Source organism: Lactuca serriola, chromosome 2, assembly GCF_051521515.1.
Source record: "Lactuca serriola cultivar US96UC23 chromosome 2, Lser_US96UC23_V15, whole genome shotgun sequence".
Classification (NCBI taxonomy): Eukaryota; Viridiplantae; Streptophyta; class Magnoliopsida; order Asterales; family Asteraceae; genus Lactuca; species Lactuca serriola.
This window is the reverse complement of record NC_136409.1, coordinates 97,313,700-97,336,098: the sequence shown is the minus strand read 5'-3', so window position 1 is coordinate 97,336,098 and position 22,399 is coordinate 97,313,700. Positions and strand designations below refer to the sequence as shown.

Here is a 22,399-nt window from a genome sequence, read left to right as displayed (position 1 = left end):
GGAGTTTTCATAGATTTAAAACTTAAATTTCTTTTTCGTTTTTCGTGGTGGAAATTAGTGAATCGTCATTCACTTACCTTCAAATATTCTGCAATTAGGGTTACGGCATCCCTCTCCCGAGTTGTAGAATATTGTGTTGGGTCCTAGCCTTAGTATCTCATTTGGGTGATTTACTAAGGACTCAATCGATCAACTAACTTGAATTTGTTTTTCTCCCGTTTTGTAGATGTCAAAGTTCGACAACTATGGTCTTCCCAAATCCCGTGGAACAAGCATTCCACATGAAGATGATATTCCACGATTCAATCGAGGAACGAGAAATCATGCTTCACTTCCTCCTCCTCCTCCCATTGTTTTCCCCAACCCACAAGATCGAAGAATTAAAAGGTTCAATATCACTAAAGCCCTATTGGAAATGAAACATGAAGATGGTAAACCCGTGTGTGCCCATGTTCTAGGAATGAAATCACACATTGATAGGTTGATAATGTTGGGTGTGTCATTCCCAGATGAGTTGGCTGTGAATTGGGTTTTGCAGTCACTTCCTGAATCATATAATGAGTTCAAAAGAAAGTATTATATGATGAATCATGATGACAACCTCATTGACCTAACTTACATGCTCATTGCTGCTGAATCAGAAATGATTTGGCGAAGCAATGGAGCGTATTTGTTGGGAAAGTCAACCGACCATGCTTCCGAAGACGTTCTAGGAGAACCGACCTGCGTTTGCTGCCAAAAGAAAGGGCGTTGGATACAAGTCTGCCCAAAGAGCCTGAAGAGTCCAGAAGATGGGAGAGTCAAAACGTATGGCTCTAATATAGGTAAAATCCATTTACTAACTCTTTTAAGCTTCTATTCTAGATTCTTAATACATAATGTAATAAGATTACAATTGATGTTTAGTAGGATCGAAGAAAAGAAAGGGAGCTTAAGGGAAGAAGTGAGCAAAATCTAACCGTAAAGGAATGGATTTCAATCGCATTTCTCGAAGATTAGATTCTTGAGCTACTACTTAGAGTTAGAATTAGATTGCTAAAAAAGATGTATTAGCATAAGTTTTTAAATGAGTTGCATTGTAAGGACAAAATTTTTCCGCAATAAAATAAATTTTGATTTTAAATTTTATTTATTTATCCTTACAATGGCGTGTATGAAAAATTGATGTTAAAATGGTTCTATTATTAGCAATAATGGATTTGGTTCTTATTATGTTATTTATGGAAAGTCGAGAATTTACCAAATAGGGAGAGTTTCTCATCGCCCAAGTTTCAATTGGACAGAAACTTGGAATCATGCAACATTGATGCACGATGAATGAGAAATTTCGTATTTGGAAATTAGACTAATTTGTTGACAAAGAGTCAAGTGAAGGACTAGGAGATCGAGTACACAAAGTTGTGTGTTGATCAAAGTCCACCATAAGAGTAACGAGATATTCGTCATGATTTACTAAAGGTTTAGTAAATATGATTATACTTACAAGATTAAGTGTAATTCTGAATTGATTAAAGGGTTTAGATCAATAGCAGAACGAATAAGAAGAATCAAGTAGGCAGAAAGATAAAAGTTTCTCCATTCTAAGAAGATGGGAGAGTACCTTTTATGCTTTATGATAGGTCTTAATGATTAAGAACCATACCTCAATTGATCCTCTAAGTGAGTCTTAGTATAATTGTATGTCTAAGAAGAGGAATCAAGAATTGAAGAAATGGTTAAATCAATAAGTCAATCACACTTCGTGCCAATAACAAGTCTTAAAGTTAAGATTGTGACATTGAGTGAAAGGTATTAAGAAGGTTTGTAACTTTCATTAAATGTGGAAAGTTGTGATGTCTTGGATAAGACAAAGACCAACTAGGACCAATTTATGAAGAGTTTTGATAAAAGCTACACTAACTCTTGAATATTTGTCAAGAAATGTTTTGACAAGAGAATCGTATATGTCAAGGAGTCAGTAGGAGTCTTAATAGTCTTGAAAGGTTTCAAGAACAAATCAAATAAACCTTATCGATCATCACTAGCACACGAGTTGAGGTTTACAACCTATCGTGTTAACATTATTTTGATTCTGTGCCGATCCAATCGAGTTAATTATGCATGTGAATCCTATGAGTTCTCATTTGAATGCATAAAAGGCAAGGACCTTGATCAATGGAAAGTACATTGATAGGAAAAGGTGAGCTGCTTAACTACTTGGAAGACGTGGTGGGCAGCTGTGCTACCATAAGGAAAGAAATCGAGATCAAGAAAGTTCGATCCATAAGAGTTTGAATTTGTCGTAAACTTTGGTTTTGACAAATTCACATGGATGGGAACAAATACACTGCTTAAATCTAAGTGTCATAAGATTTCCTCCTTCATGAAAATGATTGTGAGGAAATGCTTTCACTAAGACAGATTTTAAGAAGATAGTGATTGTAAAATTGCATTCTCGAATTCAATTATGGTTACGGCATCCCTTTCCATAATTTGAATTGTGAGGTTTGGCAATTAGTCTTAATTGTTTAGACACACATATGAACTATCGAAGTCAAATGTGTATAAGTTCAATAAACCTTGATAAAATATTATCAAAGCACTAAGAATTAGACACATGAACTTAAGAAATTAAATAAGCATTGTTTTTCTGAAAGTTAAGATGTTTATGAATATATGTCGAAGCTAGTGGGAGCATAAGTGTTATGTTTTATAATAATCATCATGATAGTGGGAGCATAAATGTTATGATTGTATGATTATTAAGGAAAGTATTCCAAGGTTAGCAATATTAATTATAGAAAACATGAGTCATACTTTGCAAAGTCGCAATAGTTGAAGAGTTGTTTTGCTATAATTAAGGGAGAGAATATTATGCTTCATTTCAAATCTAAAGGTTTAGGTTGAGAATTTTAATAAATTTAGTCAAAGGTACATAGTGTGTTCTTAAAATTTCGATTATGATTACGGCATCCCTCTTCACAATTCGAATTTTGAGAACATAGCAAATAAAACATTATGCGTCGTGTCCCATACGCTTCGGGTATAGAATCGATTGCAAATGCTTTAATGTTTGACCATTCTAAAATTTTCCAAATGTTAAGCGCATTTAGAGGGAAAAGGGACTAGAATTGGTTTTGACTAAAATAATTAAACAACTATCAAAGGACAATCCAAGTTGGACGAGGATTGGTCGCTTGTGAGTAGTTGGAAGTATAGTATTGGAAAATATGGAAATGTTTCCATATTGGATGGACCATATCGACATCATTACGAATAGATAAGATTTGTGACAACCGTCAATTTTCGGTCAAGTCAAAGTCAACTAAAGTCAACAAGTCAAACCGGTCAACTCAATTTGCCGTGAGTACTAGAGTTTACGTTATGTAATTTCTAAACAACTCTCTATTCTAATGAGAGATCATAAATCGAAAAGTGTGTTCATCTAGATCTCCTTAACCTAAAACGGTGGTACGTGGGGAGCCAAACCAATAAAACAATGTTACATACTCATCGGGAGTATGCAAGATCCTTAAACAAGGCTTAACGGGGTTTACGGACCTTGAAGTGCGTAGTCGGACACTCAAAAAGGTCGCCAATGAAACCTCTTTCAATCATTTTCACTCCATCTCTTTGTATGAGAAATCTCTCCAAGAATGTCAAATCTCTCCCAAATCTCTCTAAGTATGAGAAATCTCTCCCAAATCTCTCTTTGTATGAGAAATCTCTCCAAGAATGTCAAATCTCTCCCAAATCTCTCTAAGTATGAGAAATCTCTCCCAAATCTCTCTTTGTATGAGAAATCTCTCCAAGAATGTCAAATCTCTCCCAAATCTCTCTAAGTATGAGAAATCTCTCCCAAATCTCTCTTTGTATGAGAAATCTCTCCAAGAATGTCAAATCTCTCCCAAATCTCTCTAAGTATGAGAAATCTCTTCCAAATATCTCTTTGTATGTGAAATCTCCCCAAGTATGTCAAATCTCTCCCAAATCTCTCTGAGTATGTGGAATCTCTCTCAAATCTCTCTCGAAATCTCTCCCCAACTTTCTATAATCACTCGGGGCATCCCGACCCTCGAATTTGGCGAAAATAGCCCAAAAACGGAAGTCTACGCGAAAAACGGACTTAAGGAACCGAAACCTCTCTTAGGAACCGAACCCTCCGAACCGAAGGTACTATTCATGAACCGAACCGAAGGTGCTGACTTATGAACCGAACCGAGAGTACTGTTCATCTTAGCCGAACCTCGCATGGAAGGAAGAACCGAACCCGAAAGTACTGTTCATTACTGTTCACTACAGTCCGTTCGGTTCTGGCTTCTCTTCGGACCGAACCTTCTGACCTTCGCTTCTGACTTCTCTTCGGTCCGAGCCTTCGGACGAACCCTCGCCTTCGCTCCTTCTTCTGGCTCGCGCCTTCGCTTCCGAACCATACACCCTCCTGACCGAACCTCGGCCTAGGGACCGAACCTCGGCCTAGGACCGAGAGGTCTCGTTGGGAAGCTCATTTTTCTCCCGGTTTTCGCGTAGTTTTGCGTTTAAGGCCCGTTTTTAATTATTTTAACGCGAGGTCTTCACCCAAAATTATATTTTAACATAATAAACCCTAAATATTCACAATTTAATCATAAATTCATAAAAATCTCTATTTAAATAATAAAAGCAAGTGGGTAAAAGTACAAATAGGAGGAGTGTTGACTTTGCTTTACTTTATGACACAAGCAACCACTCCCACACCCACTCTATGACCAGCCATACCTCCCCACCTTACCTAGGTCACATCAATGTCCTTTCCACTCAATCATCACTCCTTCCCACGTTTTTAAGAGCTGGATATTCATCCTCTCTCCTCATTTTCTCTCATTTGCTCTCATTTCACAAGAAGATCAAACTCTTTTCTCTCTCACTTTCTCTCTCTAGAAATTCGAGATTCAAGGGCTGATCTTGAGTTTTTCCTCCACATTTGGTAAGCATAATCCATTTCATTTATGATTATCTCAATTATTTCCACTCAAATCATGGATATCTTACACAAACTCCATTATATTTGTGTTAGAGCTTCGAATCTTCAAGGGATTCTTCAAGTGTTCTTGGGTTGAACACTTCTCTTCTTCAACACTTATCTACTGAAATCACCTAAGGTGAGTTCATACCCCTACATTTTCATGTTTTCTCAAGTTTTTTAGAGGGGGGGGGGGGGGAATACAAGCTAAAACAACAAGAACATAACTAAAATTTTCTAACAGCTTTCATTAGAAAAGTTGGACTCCATTCACGGACTGTTTTGGACGACTTAAACATTTTTGTTTGAAAAACTGTTTTAGGTGTAAGTAGTTCCAGTTCTTAGCTTTAAAATGACTACTTGCACATCTCCATACGATTTTTCTATAATTTATGGTGATTTTTACAAAACTGCCTATCATTTCAAACACCAATCCGGACCAGTCAGTGATTATGGACTTTTTCACCCAAGTTGGAGGTCATTAAAAATCATGATAAAAATTATGGGTAAACTAGACACATTTTGGGAACTCTCAGAATTTACGGATTTAGTTTTCAACTTCGTATGATTTTTCTATGGCTTTTCTAAAACAGTGCAGGAAGGCCTAATTTAGTTAACATCATATAATTTTCATAACACTTTGTATTATGTTGAGCAAAGTGTATAATAATAAATTCTAAGTTTTGAATGTGTTTCTTTGCAAATTTTATCATCATAAACTGAAAATAAGTCATTCATGATAAGATTTATTCATTCATTTAGAACACGTATATAAACTATAATAAGCATAGTTTAATGGATTTCGTAATCCTAATGCTTTTTCATAAAAGAGTTCTTATATATTACAAACGTTTTGGATAAAACTATAATAGGTATAGTTTATGATACATCACATAACACACACGTACAAAAAGGGTACATTCATACAGAAAGGTTTTACACTCCCGCACACGACTTGTAAACTTGTTAACCTAAATTGTGAGACAATCTCTTTCCGTACTTCCGAGTGCAGGATATAAAATCCTGTTAGTTATAATCAGAGTCTCCTGGAGGGAGAACGTGATAGTTGTGTATAGATCTATATTGGGTTTGACACCCCACACCTTGTTGCTAGCTACAGTTGGACCTGCAGGTCTACGGGTGACAAATGTCATTTCAGTTTTACGACGCCTGAGAAACGTCGTGGCAGGTTCATTTAGTCTTAAGTATGATTATAGCGGCTCACATAAGGATATAACAATACATAAAGTTTACGGGATTTTTATAAAACTTAAAAGGGTTTTATGTCGATTTTAAAATCACTTTTATCTCAATAAGTACAGATATTACTGTACACTTTCGGTTTCGGTATTTATGACTACACATCATGTGATACCACATTTATAACTTTAAGTATGGACAATACTGGTGATTTTCTCGGTCCTGAGATTTAGGACTACATATACATAAAGTATTAACAAACATAAGAACTTACGGGAATTTCATTTAATTCAAGCGCGTTTATGTCAATTTCAAACACATATCATTTTCCATTAGTAAGAGAGGTTACTTATATATTTTGGTCGTCGGTTATAAGACTACATTACATAAATTTTATAAAGAAAATATTGGATTTTCTGGGTACATATTCTATCGCTTTTACAAGGAAAACGGTTTACTTCTCCAACAAAATCTCTTATGAACTCACCAACCTTTGTGTTGAAACTTTTCAAAACTACTTGTATTCTCAGGAATTCAGTGAAAACAGGAAATCAACAACGTTTTGAGGATGGGACGATAGATCGTCAAACAGTTCATTTTGTTTCATAATGTAATTGATTCGAATCATGTAAACATATACTTTGGTGTAACTTTTTCAATTATATTTATGATGGTTGTATTTACTTTGAGCACTATTATACTCGTTGTTGTGATACTCTACATGAAGTCCTCCACCCCCGGACGTTTCCGCTATCCTTGGTTTGGGGGTGTGACAAGATTCTATTAAAAATGAGTTGTCATATGGAACATATGGAAGTGTGTCCATATTGGGAAATGAATATTGAGAAATCTATGATTAGATTAGAAACTTCTATGCAAAAGGATGTTCAAAGAATGTACTTTGAGTGAGAGACATCACGTCTATCGAATTGTCTTGTAACAATCTCCGATAGAGGACTTTGTAATATCATTGGCAATAGTCTTTGTGACTTTGGTGCAGTGACATTACGAAAGGATAAGTTGCATAGAATGTTAGAATCTAGCATATTCTATAAGTAGCAAGAATTTGGTATTCTTTAACTTATGGAAAAAAGATTTGGAGTTGAGAAATGAGAATGATTGGAAATGTGTTCAATATGATCTATTTCACAAAGTAAGAACCATAGGTAAACATTGTGTGCATACTAGGAGCATGGGACAAGTGTTGTAATTCAAGTAAGAAGTTGATTACCCGGAACTACAAATAATGAGTAATCAATATGGTGATAAATAAAAAGTGTTTTATTTATGCTCAAAGGGTTGAGGCCATATGGGATTAGTATTATTCTTCTGTTTCACATTTGCATGTTTTGACTTCCAGAATAATTGAGTTTATTAAGCATAATCGAATTATTCAAACGGGCCACAGTTGTTCATATGTTGGAAGTAGATATGAATGAAGATTGTCGTGAATTGGTGTGTGGATTGTCTAGAAAAGTATTAGACATAAGCAAATGTTTGCTAACAACGTTCATGAGTGCTTACGAATATGATTTGAGCATTGGATTAAACCCACGCTCACTTGGATCACTCCATGGATTGTATCAAGAGTGATTGGTGAGACGATAACATCTTATATTCTTGAAACCGAGATGTGTGAGTTGTATCTTGCAAATCGGTTGCACATTGATAATATGTAAACGCACTAGTAACTTGGTGTTATAAAACATATTGTTGTGTGTGATTCGGTGCGTGAGAGCAAGCGAGCATTGTATCAAAGTTTATCCATTCCTTTTATTCAAAGTAGGATAAAAGCGATATCTTTGGGCCCCTCGATGGTTTAGTGATGACAAACGTAAATGCTCGGCCGGGCTAGGGCTAATTTGATTTGTTCAATTAGTCAGTCGTCATAAATCGGAAATCGAGATATAGTACAAAGAGAATGATTTGAAATCATATCTTATATGATATCTAGAATGGAGGAATATATGATCCATTATCTAAGGACACGCGTATTTGATATGATCAGAGTTAACAGCGGCTTTGGAAAGCTACGATTGCAGATCGGGATCCGAAGTCATACGCAGAATAGTTGTTAGACTTATCCAAGTGGGAGACTGTTGGATTAGTGTCTAAGTCCATAACTATTTTGGTATGTACTTGACCCGATGGTGCATGGTCCTTTTGGGTTGCCTTCACCAAAGCAACTTGATTGGAGAAATAAATAAAGAGAGAGGGGTTATTATGATTTATTAATATGTTATAAGAATAATATATTAAAGGAGAAATCATATTTGTTTAATTAATATTGGTCAATAATTAATTAAGAATTAATTTTGTGATCAAGTGTAATTAATTAAACTAGAGGGGCTGAATTGTAATTATGTGATAGTTACAAAATAAGGTAAGGATTATCTTATATATATGGTGAACGAATTTGAGGTGTAAATCCCTTAGAATTCGACTAGGATAAGGGTTTCTAAGACTTATCTTATGGTTGTTTGGTGGGCAAGCAACTAGATAAGGATAAGGACTAAAACCCTAATCTTTACACCTATATAAACCCCTTAAGGCTTATGAATTCGGCCAACCCTTCCCAAGAGGTCCTAAGGACGAATTCTAACCTCCCTCCTCTCTCTTTATACCTTCTCCACTTGCTTATGGTGTTTGTAAGCCATTAGAGGAGTGACACTTGTGACTCTCTGCTTTCCAAGGTCAATTCAAGGAGGAATTGGATTGTTATTGCTACATAACAATCAAGGTATGTTCTTAAACCTATTTACATGTGAATTCTGATTTCCATATGGTAGAATTAGGGTTCAAAGTCTTGGATTCAAAGTATGTACAATAGAGAAACCTAGATCCGAGCTTTAGGGTTTGTATGAGCACATAGGATGTCTTATGACCAAAACCCATCATCAAGTACATACCAAAATAGTTGTGGACTTAGACACTAATCCAACACAATAGTCATTAGGTACTCCACTTGCCATCTCATAGAGTCGAGTCTCAAAGTAATCCCACAACTTAGGGCATCACACTCGAATACCCCGATACACCATCACAGAATCTCACGCTCGCTTACCTCAACCACTGATCTTCCTCTCACGACATCATACTCGGAGGAATCGTCAATGACTGGGAATATGTTGACGAACATCCAAAACCCCATTCTCTTACTAATCAAAACCCATGTGAAGCTACTGATGCCGACCCTGGAACTAATTGACAAGTCAATTGCTGCTCCTCCCGAAGTATAGATAACAATCTATACATTTAACTGTCAAATCCCAATAATTGAAACTGAACCTCAACGAACCAACCGCATCGAACTCAACCATTGCAACCCAGAAGAGTTCTTGACCACAATGAGATCCCTGACTCACGGCTACTCGTTGTGGATATACTCGTTCTTTCCTGAACACGTACAATATGCATCATCCCGCTCTGCACCTTGCCTCAACCACCAATAAACCCAAGTCTCATATGTCCGTACCGTAGATCCCCATAACCAAATCTTCTAACCGCGACTTGAACAGATTGTTGATCCTCTCAACATAATACCCAATTCTTCCCTACTTAGGGTCCGAACCACCACCCAATGTCATACCCAAACAACCACACTACAGACTGGTTCTCCAGATGTATCATTCCCGACTCATGGGACATACCATGTGGCACTTGATGACTTTCCGGAAAATGACCTAATAACTCCAAGTACCCCCGTACCCCATATGAAAACCTCGGAATCATCCCAATGTGGCTACCTCCAGTCACCCAGAACCTCGTCCGGCTGTACCTGCAATTATTCTGACGGTCCTAGAATAGTATTTCCTCCTTTTCTAGAAATAATGAACTATCACACACTTCATTCTCTGAATCCTCAATCATCACCCCCTGCAAGAATCGACATAGCACGAGAGACCTCACTCTCACAGTCGATTTACTGCATAACCACAAAAACCATCATCTCGATATACTCCTCTCGTTTTCTTGAAACAGTTGCTAGTATACGACTTACCGAACCCAAACAAGGCATACTCGAGCCCTTGTTGGTCACAGTCCCCCCTGATGACTCCTTCCCGACATAAGAATGCAACCCAATGCTCTCACATAACGAAAATACTCTTTATGCCAATATCGCAATTACTTGGTGCCCCAAGGGGTCTTCCTCTAATAGACCTCAGAAGCTCACTCACATATCCTCTTAAAATGGGAGGCATGAAAAATATAATCCTCAACATAAAACCTTGACATCACAGGCCATCGCCCGACCACTCAACTCAGACTGCAATCCTCCACGATGCATCATCTCCACCCCCTATTTGAGTCTTGTGACTCCAACTGGCACCTTACCAATCAAAACCCTCGAGATCTAAACTCAAATTTTCTCACCCAAGGCATACCCCGTTTAAGCTCAAACTGACATGGCCCTCTGGCCCCATAATCTCCTATACCCACTCGCAGTCTGAATAATCACAACCAGATAACTGCTAAAGGTGAAAGCACACTCTGCTACGAAGCATGGCACCCGAACCATATTATTTCTCCTCATCCTGCTACTTAAAACCTCCAGAATTCTCCCTGTTTCAAGTATGAGTCCTCTGCTTTCAGTAGTACGGGCCCATACTACCTGCCATATATACCCATACTTCCCACACGGATTGTCCAAGATTCCTAAGTAACTGCTCAACCTTCTCGATCACCATTCCCATTACACATGTTCACTCTCTAGAAAATACTCACCTCTAAACAACGTACTCCTCATACTAGAATTACTCCCTAGGTTCTCACACTTCTCTGCCATCAGTTGCTGAAGAACTCCTCGTGATGTCAGCCATCTACCTCCTAAATATCATCATATTCACTTAGTAGCTGACTCCCATCATACCAAAGTTCCACAAGCACAAAGCAAGCAGCATTCGAGCATCGAATAACCAACACATGAAACCACTCTATCATACCACTCCACTCGCTCTTTCAATGACACAAAGGCATCACCGAACTCAGGCAGTCCTTCCTCTTGTGGATCTCTAACTACTCTCTCAGTAGATTCCTCAAATGCTCGTCTAGGTATCTCTCCTAGATTACTCCTCGACTTAAGACTCTCTTTAAAAGATTCTTTCTAAGTGGTTCTACTCAGTACATACTGGGCAAATAGCAGATAATATTAATCAATAGCATCCGCTAGGCTAAGGCATCATGAATCAAGCAACTCTAGCCCTAATTTTTGAAATACCTTGCCTATCATCTAGCATGCAACTCTAATATTTCATAAATATCTCATAATATAAACAATTAATGGTATTTTGGGAAATCACTGTTCGGGCGCTGGCTGATTGTACACTGCTCCATCTCGTTTTCTCTTTAAGACTCTTACTCGTTTAAAAAAAATCATTTCCTTTTAGAAAATTTTTCTCAAATCCTTAGTTTGAGTTTAGACATAACTGAGAGCACATCTGAATCCTTCAAACCAAGGCTCTGATACCAACTTGTAACACCATAAATTTTCATACAAAATTATCGTTTTTAAATTCATATAAATGACATCAACACATTTCACAAAATCTAAATATATCAATTATCAAAGCACGTGTTCATAATTATTTGAATAAAACTCAGGATCCTCAAAGCATAACTCTTTCTCTAGTGTGTACAATCAAGTCGGCGCCTTCCCGTGATCCTGAGAAGTACCTGAAACACATAACACGTAACGCGGTAAGCATGAAGCTTAGTGAGTTTCCCAAATACCACACACACAAGTCATTAGCCACTCTAGGCTATAACTCTGTAAGACACTCTGGTCAATGTGTCTCAATGAGACCCTTTGGTCCCACAACTCAGATGGACCCTTCGGTCCCTCAGCTCAGTAACTCAATAAAACACAACATACATATCACAAGACAATAAGTATAATATCTCAATACACAGATAAGCAGGATATCTCAATACACTGTATATGCACATAAGATCAACATATACACATATTACTATAACAGTATAAGTCAAAAAGACAGCATGCACGATAATACATATCACATTATAAATAAACAAGGCCCCCTGGTTCATAATGTACTAAGACCCTCCGGTCTACAATGTACAGTGACCCTCCGGTCAATAGTGTAAATAAGACCCTCTGGTCATCAACAAGAATAAGACCCTCTGGTCATCAACAAGAATAAGACCCTCCTCCAGTCACACACAAATTACAACACAGGTAAGTATAGTGAGAAGACTCACCTCGAATGGCGAACAGATCCTATAAATGCTACTGCTACACTTCGACTTATATCACTAAGCCAAACCCACAAATAACCACATTAGGATCCAAGACCAACCTTCACATTATTAGGTCTAAATATGGTCCACCAATCCAGTCCTTAAATGATCCAAGCCTAATGGGCCCACCAAGGCTCTATACCAATTGGGCCCACAAAAAGTCCTCTAATGGCCCAACTATGGCCCAATTTTCCAAATTGGGCCCAAACCCTTATATGGGCCTTACCCTAAAGCCCATCTAAATATTCTAGTCCACATGATTTCTCTTGGATAGCCCATCAATAGCCCAATCACCAAAGCCTAATAGAAAGGCCCAACACGAGGCCCAACAATTTAAGGTTTTCACATAAAATGACGATTAGGGTTAAGTGTTTCTCACTTAACCCATTAAGGACTTAACCCATTAAGTCCATTATTCTACTAAGTCATCATACAGTAGAATCGTCATGAGTTATATCTTCAGTCCACTGGTCTAAATGCAGGTCCCAATAGGCCCAAACCAACAAACCCAAAATTAGGGTTTTCTAAACCCTAATTAGAGTTTCTAGCCTAATCACAAAGTATCCCAGTCCAAGATCAAGTGTTTAGGCCCATTAGGGTTCCACTAGATTGAGCACCACCCACCGTCACCATGAGCAGTGGTGATCGACGGTAGCTCATGGCGGCGGGCGGCGGCAGCCACCATTTCCAATGGTGGTGATGGTGGTTCCCGCCCAAAAATCACACATACCACTTCACACATAATAAACACACACCCACAGCCACCTCCCGCGGTGGCTGGTGGCGGCCAATGGTGGCAGAAAATGTCAACGGGTGGCAGCCACCACCTCACAGTGGTGGCAGTGGGTTCTCGGCCACAAATGCACACAATCCAAACCACAAAATACCGAAAACAACCATTACAATCAACATAAGCACCATCAGCCTCCACTTGGCGTCAGGTGTCGCCAGAAAATGCAACAGTGGCACAATCAGCCACCTCTTAGGTGGCAGCGACGACTCCGGCTTCACACTCACAGAAGAACGAGAGAGAGAGAGAGAGAGAGAGAGAGAGAGAGAGAGAAGGGGCAAGGATGGGTTACAGGTGAACTAACTGTGGGTTTCCGGTTACTCAAGACCCAAACACGACGACCCAACGCCTCCTTCCGATTGGCATAGCTCTCGGCTGATCCCGACGTCGCTGGCAGCAAGTTGTGGTGGCGATTCTTCAACAACACGGTAGCGAATGGCGGGTGACACAACAGGTGGCGACGACTAAGAGAGCTTGATGGAGGCGGCTGATGAAGATTAGGTTTAGGGTTCATATACTCCAACGAGAAGGAAAAGGAGTCACCGCCCAATCCCGTGCCTTCATTCAAACATTTGATCAGTTTTACAACATTATCCCCTCCCCTACAAGATCTTTTCAAAACTAGACCATAAGTTACCATATAGCCCTTGATTCTATAATTTCCTTTCATTTTAGGTCCAAAAATTACCATTCAGCCCCTGAGCCTTACAAATCTCTTCAAATTAAGTCTCAATAATTTACCAACTTCTAAAATTGTATCAATTGGCTCCCCAACACCAACACCCTTCTAAATATTATTTACTTTAGGATTCTTATTCATAATAACCTTTATCTATTTATTTATTTAATATACGGGATGTTACAGAGTTTCTCTAAAAAAGATAGTGAAAAATGAAGAAAAAAAAAACCTTTTATACAAAATAGCTACGAAATCACAGATGGAATGTACAAAATCACAGATGAACTGTTCCAACTGCGAACGTACAAATGCCTAAAGCACATATGTGCTTTAGGCACTTGTACATTCGCAGATAGTAATGCGAAATCACAGATGGACTTAGTCCATCTGCGATTTTAAGGGCTAGTTTTGTAATTTGGGTTTTTTTGGCTATTTTTCCACAAAGTAATTAATGTATTTGGCTAAATTTGCAATTTTCTCAAAAAATTCCATGTACTTTGGCAAAAAAAATTTTGTTGCAAAATCTCAAACTTGTTCAATAGAGTTGATTTTTCTCTTTCTTCTTAGCAAAGTGGTACATCCATACATGTTTTTTTTAAATCCACATTCCACCAATATTCCACATTTGACTTGACTCGGCCATGAGAGAAGCGGGAGATCTAGCCGACACAAGGTGTGATGAGGAAGAGTGCTCAATTACTTTCAATTTTTATAAGCTGCCCAATGATTTAAGCTTCATTCATGAGATGAAATTTCAACTATACACATACATACATGAAGAATCAAGATTGTTTTGAGGAACAAAGATCAAAATTTTGATCACCGTGCTTGGTTTTCTTGTTTTTGACAAAGCAAACCATTATGCAAAAACATAGATCAAAACAAACATGCAAAAATCAGAAAAACAAGAGGGAGGAAATTGATAGGGTTTTCTTGTAGTTGAACGATGGGTGAAGAAAGAGGATGAATGAAAAATTGTTGTACAATCACTCGATTTTGGAGAATCTATTTAAAAGACGTTGGGCCTTGATATAATTTTTTTATTGATGTGTCAAGACATGTAGAACCTTTAAATTCAAATCAATCTGTGTGTCATAAATATATGAACAAAAGCTTGAATATATGCACTCTGATATTCAAGTTTTTGTTAATAATAAACCGATTGAGTGTTGGTTGATTTAGGTTATGTTTAGCACCCTACACCTTAGTTTATATTTCAATTTTTTTTTGGTTTTAATGTTTGAACAAAAAAAAAAACTATTTAAACTAGCATTTGAATAATGTGCTCCTTTTAAAATTCTCCCAGATATATTAAAATATATATATTTTTCTACCATATTTTTTACATCATTTTACATATTTTAACTGGCTTATCAGCTGGTTTTACCAAACGTCATTTTTTTTTCATCTGCTATCTTTTCAACCAGTCCGTTTAAGCTTCAGCAGACTCTGATGTTATGCATCCACTACATCATGTTATTTTAGATAGGGGGTAGTTTGGGAAATTAACAAATAAAGATCATCTTACTAGTGCAAGGAGAATTAGGGGTATTTTGGGCATTTCATATTATTAGTTTGTTATGTCAGATAGTATAAGAGGGTAGTGGATAGGGAGAGTGAGGATCGATCAATCTTTTTGTGAATCTGGAATTTATTCCTTGGGAGAGTAGCTATCTTGAATCAGCTAACCTATCATTTGTTCTTGTAATCTTTTGGGTAAATTTGAGGTTATCAATCAGTATTTGAAGCTTTTGGTTGAATTGTTGTTATTGAATCTATTCTTATAAGTCCAGATCATAACATCTGAGCGATATATTTGTATGATATATTTTAGAATTTCTGCTCACCATGGAAATTTGACCCATAGATTTGTTCTTAAAACCCCACATAAAGTAATAAAATACTTGGGACAAGTTGATATTTATGATTTGTCAAGCTTCTTCCACAGATAGAAAGCCCTTCTAATAACTGAATCCAGCGAAAAGCCTTCTGCATATGCGCCAATTGCTGTCAATAGGTTTGTAAATTTCTCCCCACTGTCCTGTATCAGAAAACAATTTTTTTTTTATTTAAAAAAAAAAGCTATAAAATGCTCATGGCCACAAAAATAAATATATAGAAAGCACTAGCCTCTGGTTTTTTAAATATGAGATCATTGATGGCAAATGGCACCATGTAGTGTGGAAGATCAGAACGTAAAAGTGCCTATCAAAACATAAGATGTGGCACAAATATAAAAATTAAACTGAAGACTATAATGCCTCATAAGAAAAAGATTGTAAAGTACAATTTTATAATGGAAAAAAAAAGTACGTTGCTATTTCTTGTATATAGCACAATTTTTTTAAAGCCTCGACACATGCACAAAAGTGTAATGCAAATGGTGATATTCACTTACCAATTCTTTGCTCAATAAAGCCTGCTCCTTATTTGCTATCAAAGCCTACATGTGAAAACTCACAAATCAGGGTTTAGAGTAAAGGACTAAATAGAAGAAATAGCATTATACTTCCATTTATTATTACTCCATTGTATTTTCACTTTTTTTTTCTTATTAAGACACTGTACTTTGAAAATTCTACCCAATTATAGTAGCAGAAATTGCTTTGTTATTTTGATGAGATTGCTATAATTGGGTAGATATTTTATAATGTTGTAAGTTGTAACTAATAAAAAAAATTAAAAAAAAGGTAAGATGCTATAATAAATATATAAATGGAAGCAACAGAACAGATATGGTAGGTTCATTTTGGAATGATAAAAATCACTCTTCATTAATATCATCAATAAGATTATGTCACCTTTTTTATTCGCTCCTCTTCAACTTGATCAACATGTTGCAGCAAATTCTCCAGCGTGCCTTTTAAAAAATGTGGAAGAAATTGAAAAAGTGAAATGAAATATGAAAAAGAAAAAAGAAGTTTTAAAACATGTATTCAGCAGTATTTAATAATAATAGTCCTAATTTTTTAAAATATGAAAATTAAGGAGATGTGCAAAGTTTATATACCAAATCTTGAGATTAGCTGCACTGCATGCACATCCCCAATTCCATCAACTCCTGCAAATATGTAATTTTATCAGAGATGACATAAAGCTCATTAATAAGTAGATATAAACATACAATACAAAAAGCCTAATATGATTATAAAATTAAAACCTAGTATCCTAAAAATACCTGGTATGTTATCAGATCTATCACCAACAAGTGACATTACATCAACAAACTGACAAGGTTCTATTGCTCCATATTTTTTAGCAAAATCCTCCATTCCAAATGAAACCATTCTGTAGCATATGAAAATAATATAATAATAATATAATACATGATTCTCTCGATTTTACATTTATAAAAATGAAACAAAGTGATACTAACTCAAAACCACGTGGTGCAATTCGAAGAAGGCGTAATGAAGGAGATAATATCTGAAAAAAGTCTTTATCTGGAGACACAACTCGAACCTGTAACAACAAATAAAAAAAAGGTAATTAATTTAATTTAATTTGAAAAAAATGGAAGTATGTTGCTATTATGGATGGATAAAGAAATGTTTACCTTGAAGCCATCTTCAACACTGCGAAGAGCCAAGGTCCCGATGACATCATCAGCTTCAACACCAGGAACCTACCTTGAAATGGTGACACATCATCCATCGATACAAGAAACCATAATTTTATTTATAATTTATAATTTATAAATTAATAAAAAGCAATGAAAAAGATGTTATGTTATTGACTTATTGTTACCTCAATGACTTTAATGGACATTGCTTTGATGGCTGCTTTCAGGTATTGAAGGCCTTGCACTATTGTATCTGGAGTTGGTGGACGGTTGCTCTTGTATGCAGGGTAGAGAGTGTGCCGAAAAGTCTGACCTAAAAAAAGAAAGTCAACATTTTCTCATAAGAGAATTACCAATATACCCCTTACTACCTTTCTCATTATTTCCTTCAAGAATTGCATACACAGATTGTTTTGGACTTTAAACTAAAACATAACTTGTACTTGTTCTCATCCTCTAAGCATCCAATGCAAACAAACACACACAAAACCATGAATTTGAATTCCATTTTCAATTTTCAACAACAAATAATCCATGGAATAAAAGGAGGAAAAAATAAATAAATAAATAAATATACCTTTTGCCATAAATTTTTGTCTGGATGACTGAGGCGTATTACCAAAGGAAAAGCCTGAAAATGTTAGTTATCAAAACAGGGCCTATCAAGAAACTTTTCATAGACACAAAAAAAATGAAGAAAATCAGTTGCAAGTTTAAGACGCTTCTAAATTTATGGGAGATAAAATGAAGAGGAAAACAAAAATCACAAGAAGGTTGATATAATTATGATTGACAGAGAATATGCCTAAAGAATTGAAATACTTGCACGAATAGCAATGAAGAGAAGCAAAAGCAGACTCCTTAAGGTTTAAGCCTTACCATCATGATCAAAAACCACCTGCAAATTAATAAATAAGAAATTACAAGTGAGCTTCACGAATCCAGTTTGCATTAAAAAGTTATACCTTAAAGAGAGAGATTGAGAATGCATAATTATGTCACTTCATTAATCTAATACAACAGATGATAAAAATGAGAAGATATATACCGCAACATGTGATGGAGTAAATTCCAAGACATCAATGATCTGTTAAGAAAAAAAAAATCAAAATAAGTATTAAGTCAGTTACATCTTTATTTATTTATTAATAAAAAAAGCTTACACACTTTCTAATGTAAAAGCTAAAACTTCTTTGATTGTAATCGTCTGTAGTTTCTAATGTAAAATCTCCCAACACACTTTCTCATTGGTTAAAATAATACTTATTTACTAAAACACTCAACTCTTGATTTCTATTTAACTATCTATACTACAATTTTAATGTCAAATCTCATCTTTTTTCCATGTATTATACATCCTCTGATTTTTCACATAATCAACCTTGATAAGAAATTCCAGCCAAAACTTCATGTTCATATCCACATGCAAAACAAATTTAATACAAATCATAAATCAATTGCTTGTTTTTACAATCATTAACTTAGCATGTAGCTCATCCTAATTAAAACCTACGAGTTTTGAGTTAGCATGTAGCTCTTTCATTTGAGGCTCAATCTATGATCTTTTTAGGGTTTGCTCTTAATTGCACAATTCATCATTTCATATTTACACACACACACACACTTAAAATGAAGAGCATGACTAACGAGTGATAATGCTGTAGATATTGTCATGACCCAATCTCCATTGCCATCCGCATTAGACAAATGCCCATGATGTAACTTAGCTAGCAAGAATAAACACAAAAAAAAGGTTAGTAAGATAAATAAGAGTTTAGTTAACAAAAGTGGAAGGTTAGAAACATCAAGCATTCACTGAATTCTATAACAAACAAGTTTCAATTACTTGACTAATAGATTTTCATAGAAGTTAAGGCAATGGATGCATAATTAAGTTAAATGAAGATGAATCATTCAAATGAAACAAAAATTCTCACCAAGAAGTTTGTAATAAGATCTGTAGATGATAGAAGTGCCATCAATGAGCATCACTCGACCATTTGAAGAATCAATATTTACTACATTATCTGTTTTATGGGAAGAATCAAAGGAAGTGCTTTCTTTTAGTGTTGTTTCTCTTTCAACAGTTCCCAAATCTTTAAGAGAAACAACAGGAGTAGTTCCAGTTCCAGAGAGTTCTGACTTCAAAGAATTTGACACTTTGTGGTAACCCTGGATTCAAGTACATAGATCTTCAGTTAGATCAATATAGTAAGTAGCTTCAACTTGCAGTGTATAATGGTCCTATATAATAGACTAACTTACTCTTCTATAACTGAATAACAAATTGTAGTGCAATCCTTGACATTGGAGATCAAAGTTTCATGTATTTTAAATTTAGTTCCAACAAAACAATAAAGAAAGAGAAATCCTGTAATTATGATGTCAGCAGTTATGAAAATATATGAACAAAGTACAAAAATGTTCTAGAAGGGTGCTTACAGTTTTACATATGACATATGTCATATATGTTAAGCACTATTTCATATTTTTGATAATGTGTCAAATGGGTTGGTTGACCCTTGGACTGAAAGACCCTTTTCTACTAACTTTTTCCATTAATTGTGAAACACAATTTTGATAAAAGTACAAAAATACCATAAAAGCAAATGAAGTTAAGCTGCATCAACATGACAAACATCGGAACAAAGTATTACATTATTTATCATAAATAGCAACTGTAATTTCATAGCATCATAAAGGCACTGGAGTAAAACTATGTCTAATACCTATCATCCTAATTTAACTTTTTAAGATCTTTAATCTTTTGCAAAGTTAAAGCATGTTTAACAAGAATAAAATCACATTCCAACAACTAAAGATCTTGATTTGAATCATAGGTCTTAAAGATCTGGGTGAAATGATATACTACTATATTACCATATTTCAATCTACTAGTCGAATTGTTTGCAGTCAAAAGAAATGGGCCTTATAGAAATGCCCATGTAGCCCTATCTACTTTCAATCTCTTTGCTTTGCACAAATTGGTATAGAGGCAGATCTTCTTGATGAAAGCCCACATATGCTCCATTTGATAGTTAGTTAAGTAATTAACATTTGTGTGATTATGGTTCTAAGAGCATTGTACATGAATTAACAATAATAAGAAAACTTCAAGTTCCATGAGAAAATGTGACAACCAGTGAAGCATGATCACCAAACATGGATTTTACCCCACAAATTCACCTAATAGCATATTCCTCCTCTTTTCTGACATTATGCAATATGAATATTGAGTCAAATGGCTTCCCAATTTCCAAAACTGATAGTTTTTCCCAACTTTTTGAAGAAATAGGATTACAATACAAAAAAAGCGCCCTATGGTTGTTAACTCTTCAACGAAATGCCTAATATATTCACTTTGCTTATGAGGAGTATCATATTCCCCAAAAATGGAAGCATATGAAAAAATGTATCGGATAAAGCATTATATTCGCTCTCACTATATGAGGTAGCATTATAATATATCGAATTATGAGCAATAAGCATAGTTGCACAATAATATACCGAGTAAGACCCCATTACTATATCCAATGTCACAAAACTGTGCATATAATTTGCTGTTTTGCGAGAAATACCTTGGAAAATCGTATACGTGAAGGGGAAACGAGATGATGAGGCGTTCTGGCCCTGTGATTCGCTGAAAAGCTCCTTCCGCAGCAGTAAAGAATTCTGCAAACGTTGTTAAGTAGATGATTGGAGAACTGACAGCAAACCATTTTCAACTGTTAGGCATTTGTGTTTGAAATTCTGAGTAGTAGGGAAGCAGACCGAGATGGTCCGTTGAGGGTTTAATGGTGAAGGTTTCTACTTTCTATCTGCCTCCTAATCCCTCTGTCGAAAAAAAACTGCAGACAACCCCCTTGATTTCTATGAAAGCACATATGACAGCTGAAGTTTTTCATTTTACGGTTATAACTTATATTTTCAGATTATTATTTTTTTGTTAAACCCTAAAAAAAGTATTTCCAAAATAACCTTTATATTCTTTCAATTTTTTCGTTGTATCCTTTATCAAGTTTTTAGGGCTTCTTTGATTATAGTCTTATTAGGTCTGCTCCAGGGGTGTTGAACAGGTAAAAATCTCGGGTTTCGGGTAGAACGGATCGGGTACAACGGGTATTTCCTTAAGAAAATAATACCCGATACCCGACCTATATTGTAATTCGGGCTTTCGGGCTTTCGGGCTTTGGGTATTCGGGTTTGAGGTCGGGTCGGGTAATTATCGGGTATACCCGAAAATTTCTTAAATGACACTTATTGATCATTTTTTTTTATTTTTACATGTTAGTTGGTTTAATAAAGAATCGGGTAGGAAAATACTTTATACAATTAACAAGTACATATATAATAACAATACAAATCATTATAATATGTTATGTACTTTTTTAATTTCATTCTGTGCGATAGTGATAAACTGAGAATTATGATGACAGTTCAGGACTTCAGCTTCAATGTTGTATTCCCTTTGCAAGTTTGCGTTGACTGTCGAGCCGTCGTTCATAAGAAGGAAACGAAGGGTTTTGTTTTATTTGTAATGTGCGTACGTGACTGCATTATATATTTGGTATTATTTAAAAAATGAATTCGGGTATACCCGAAAATAAATATTCATACCTAAAACCCGACCTATATTATTATCGGGTTAACCTATTACCCGAATGTTCATACCCGTTACCCGTTCTACCCGACCCATTCTACCCGAATTCGAAACGGGTCGGGTGGGTAGAACGGGTTTTGGGTTTTTTCGACAGGCCTAGTCTGCTCGGACATTTTTGTCTGACACGGTCCGGTCTCCGTGTTTGATTTATGTAAAAAACATCTTTCATTCGGTCCAAAAATAACTGACTCAGTCATGAAAAAGTCCAAAAATAGCTGACTCAGTCATGAAAAAAAAGAAACCGACCAAGATCATTCATCTTCTTTTCC

General features: G+C 36.0%; 1 protein-coding gene across 3 annotated transcripts; it reads right to left on the bottom strand.

The window, feature by feature from the left end:
- Positions 1 to 15,686: 15,686 nt before the first annotated feature.
- LOC145086536 (5'-3' exonuclease family protein) lies at positions 15,687 to 21,340 on the bottom strand. Of its 3 annotated transcripts, none has more exons than XM_079024336.1 (15): positions 21,049 to 21,339; positions 19,408 to 19,642; positions 19,118 to 19,197; positions 18,519 to 18,557; positions 18,350 to 18,368; positions 18,048 to 18,101; positions 17,656 to 17,783; positions 17,465 to 17,533; positions 17,285 to 17,370; positions 17,087 to 17,196; positions 16,919 to 16,969; positions 16,710 to 16,768; positions 16,307 to 16,351; positions 16,039 to 16,113; positions 15,687 to 15,949 (listed from the first exon to the last, which is right to left on the bottom strand). In XM_079024336.1, the coding sequence occupies exons 1-15, from the start codon at positions 21,187 to 21,189 to the stop codon at positions 15,830 to 15,832; spliced, it is 1,311 nt and encodes a 436-aa protein (XP_078880462.1). In that variant the 5' UTR covers positions 21,190 to 21,339; the 3' UTR covers positions 15,687 to 15,829. The 3 variants fall into 3 exon arrangements, with proteins under 3 accessions (XP_078880462.1, XP_078880463.1, XP_078880464.1); XM_079024337.1 differs by having other exon boundaries at positions 15,687 to 15,944; XM_079024338.1 differs by lacking the exon at positions 18,048 to 18,101 and having other exon boundaries at positions 21,049 to 21,340.
- Positions 21,341 to 22,399: the final 1,059 nt, after the last annotated feature.

Coding starts and splice junctions, on each gene's coding strand:
- LOC145086536 (XM_079024336.1), bottom strand. CDS start 21,189: ATGGTTTGCTGTCAGTTCTCCAATCATCTACTTAACAACGTTTGCAGA. Junction 16,769..16,918: donor GCAGCTAATCTCAAGATTTG/GTATATAAACTT, acceptor ATTTTTTAAAAG/GCACGCTGGAGAATTTGCTG. Junction 16,114..16,306: donor CTTTATTGAGCAAAGAATTG/GTAAGTGAATAT, acceptor ATGTTTTGATAG/GCACTTTTACGTTCTGATCT.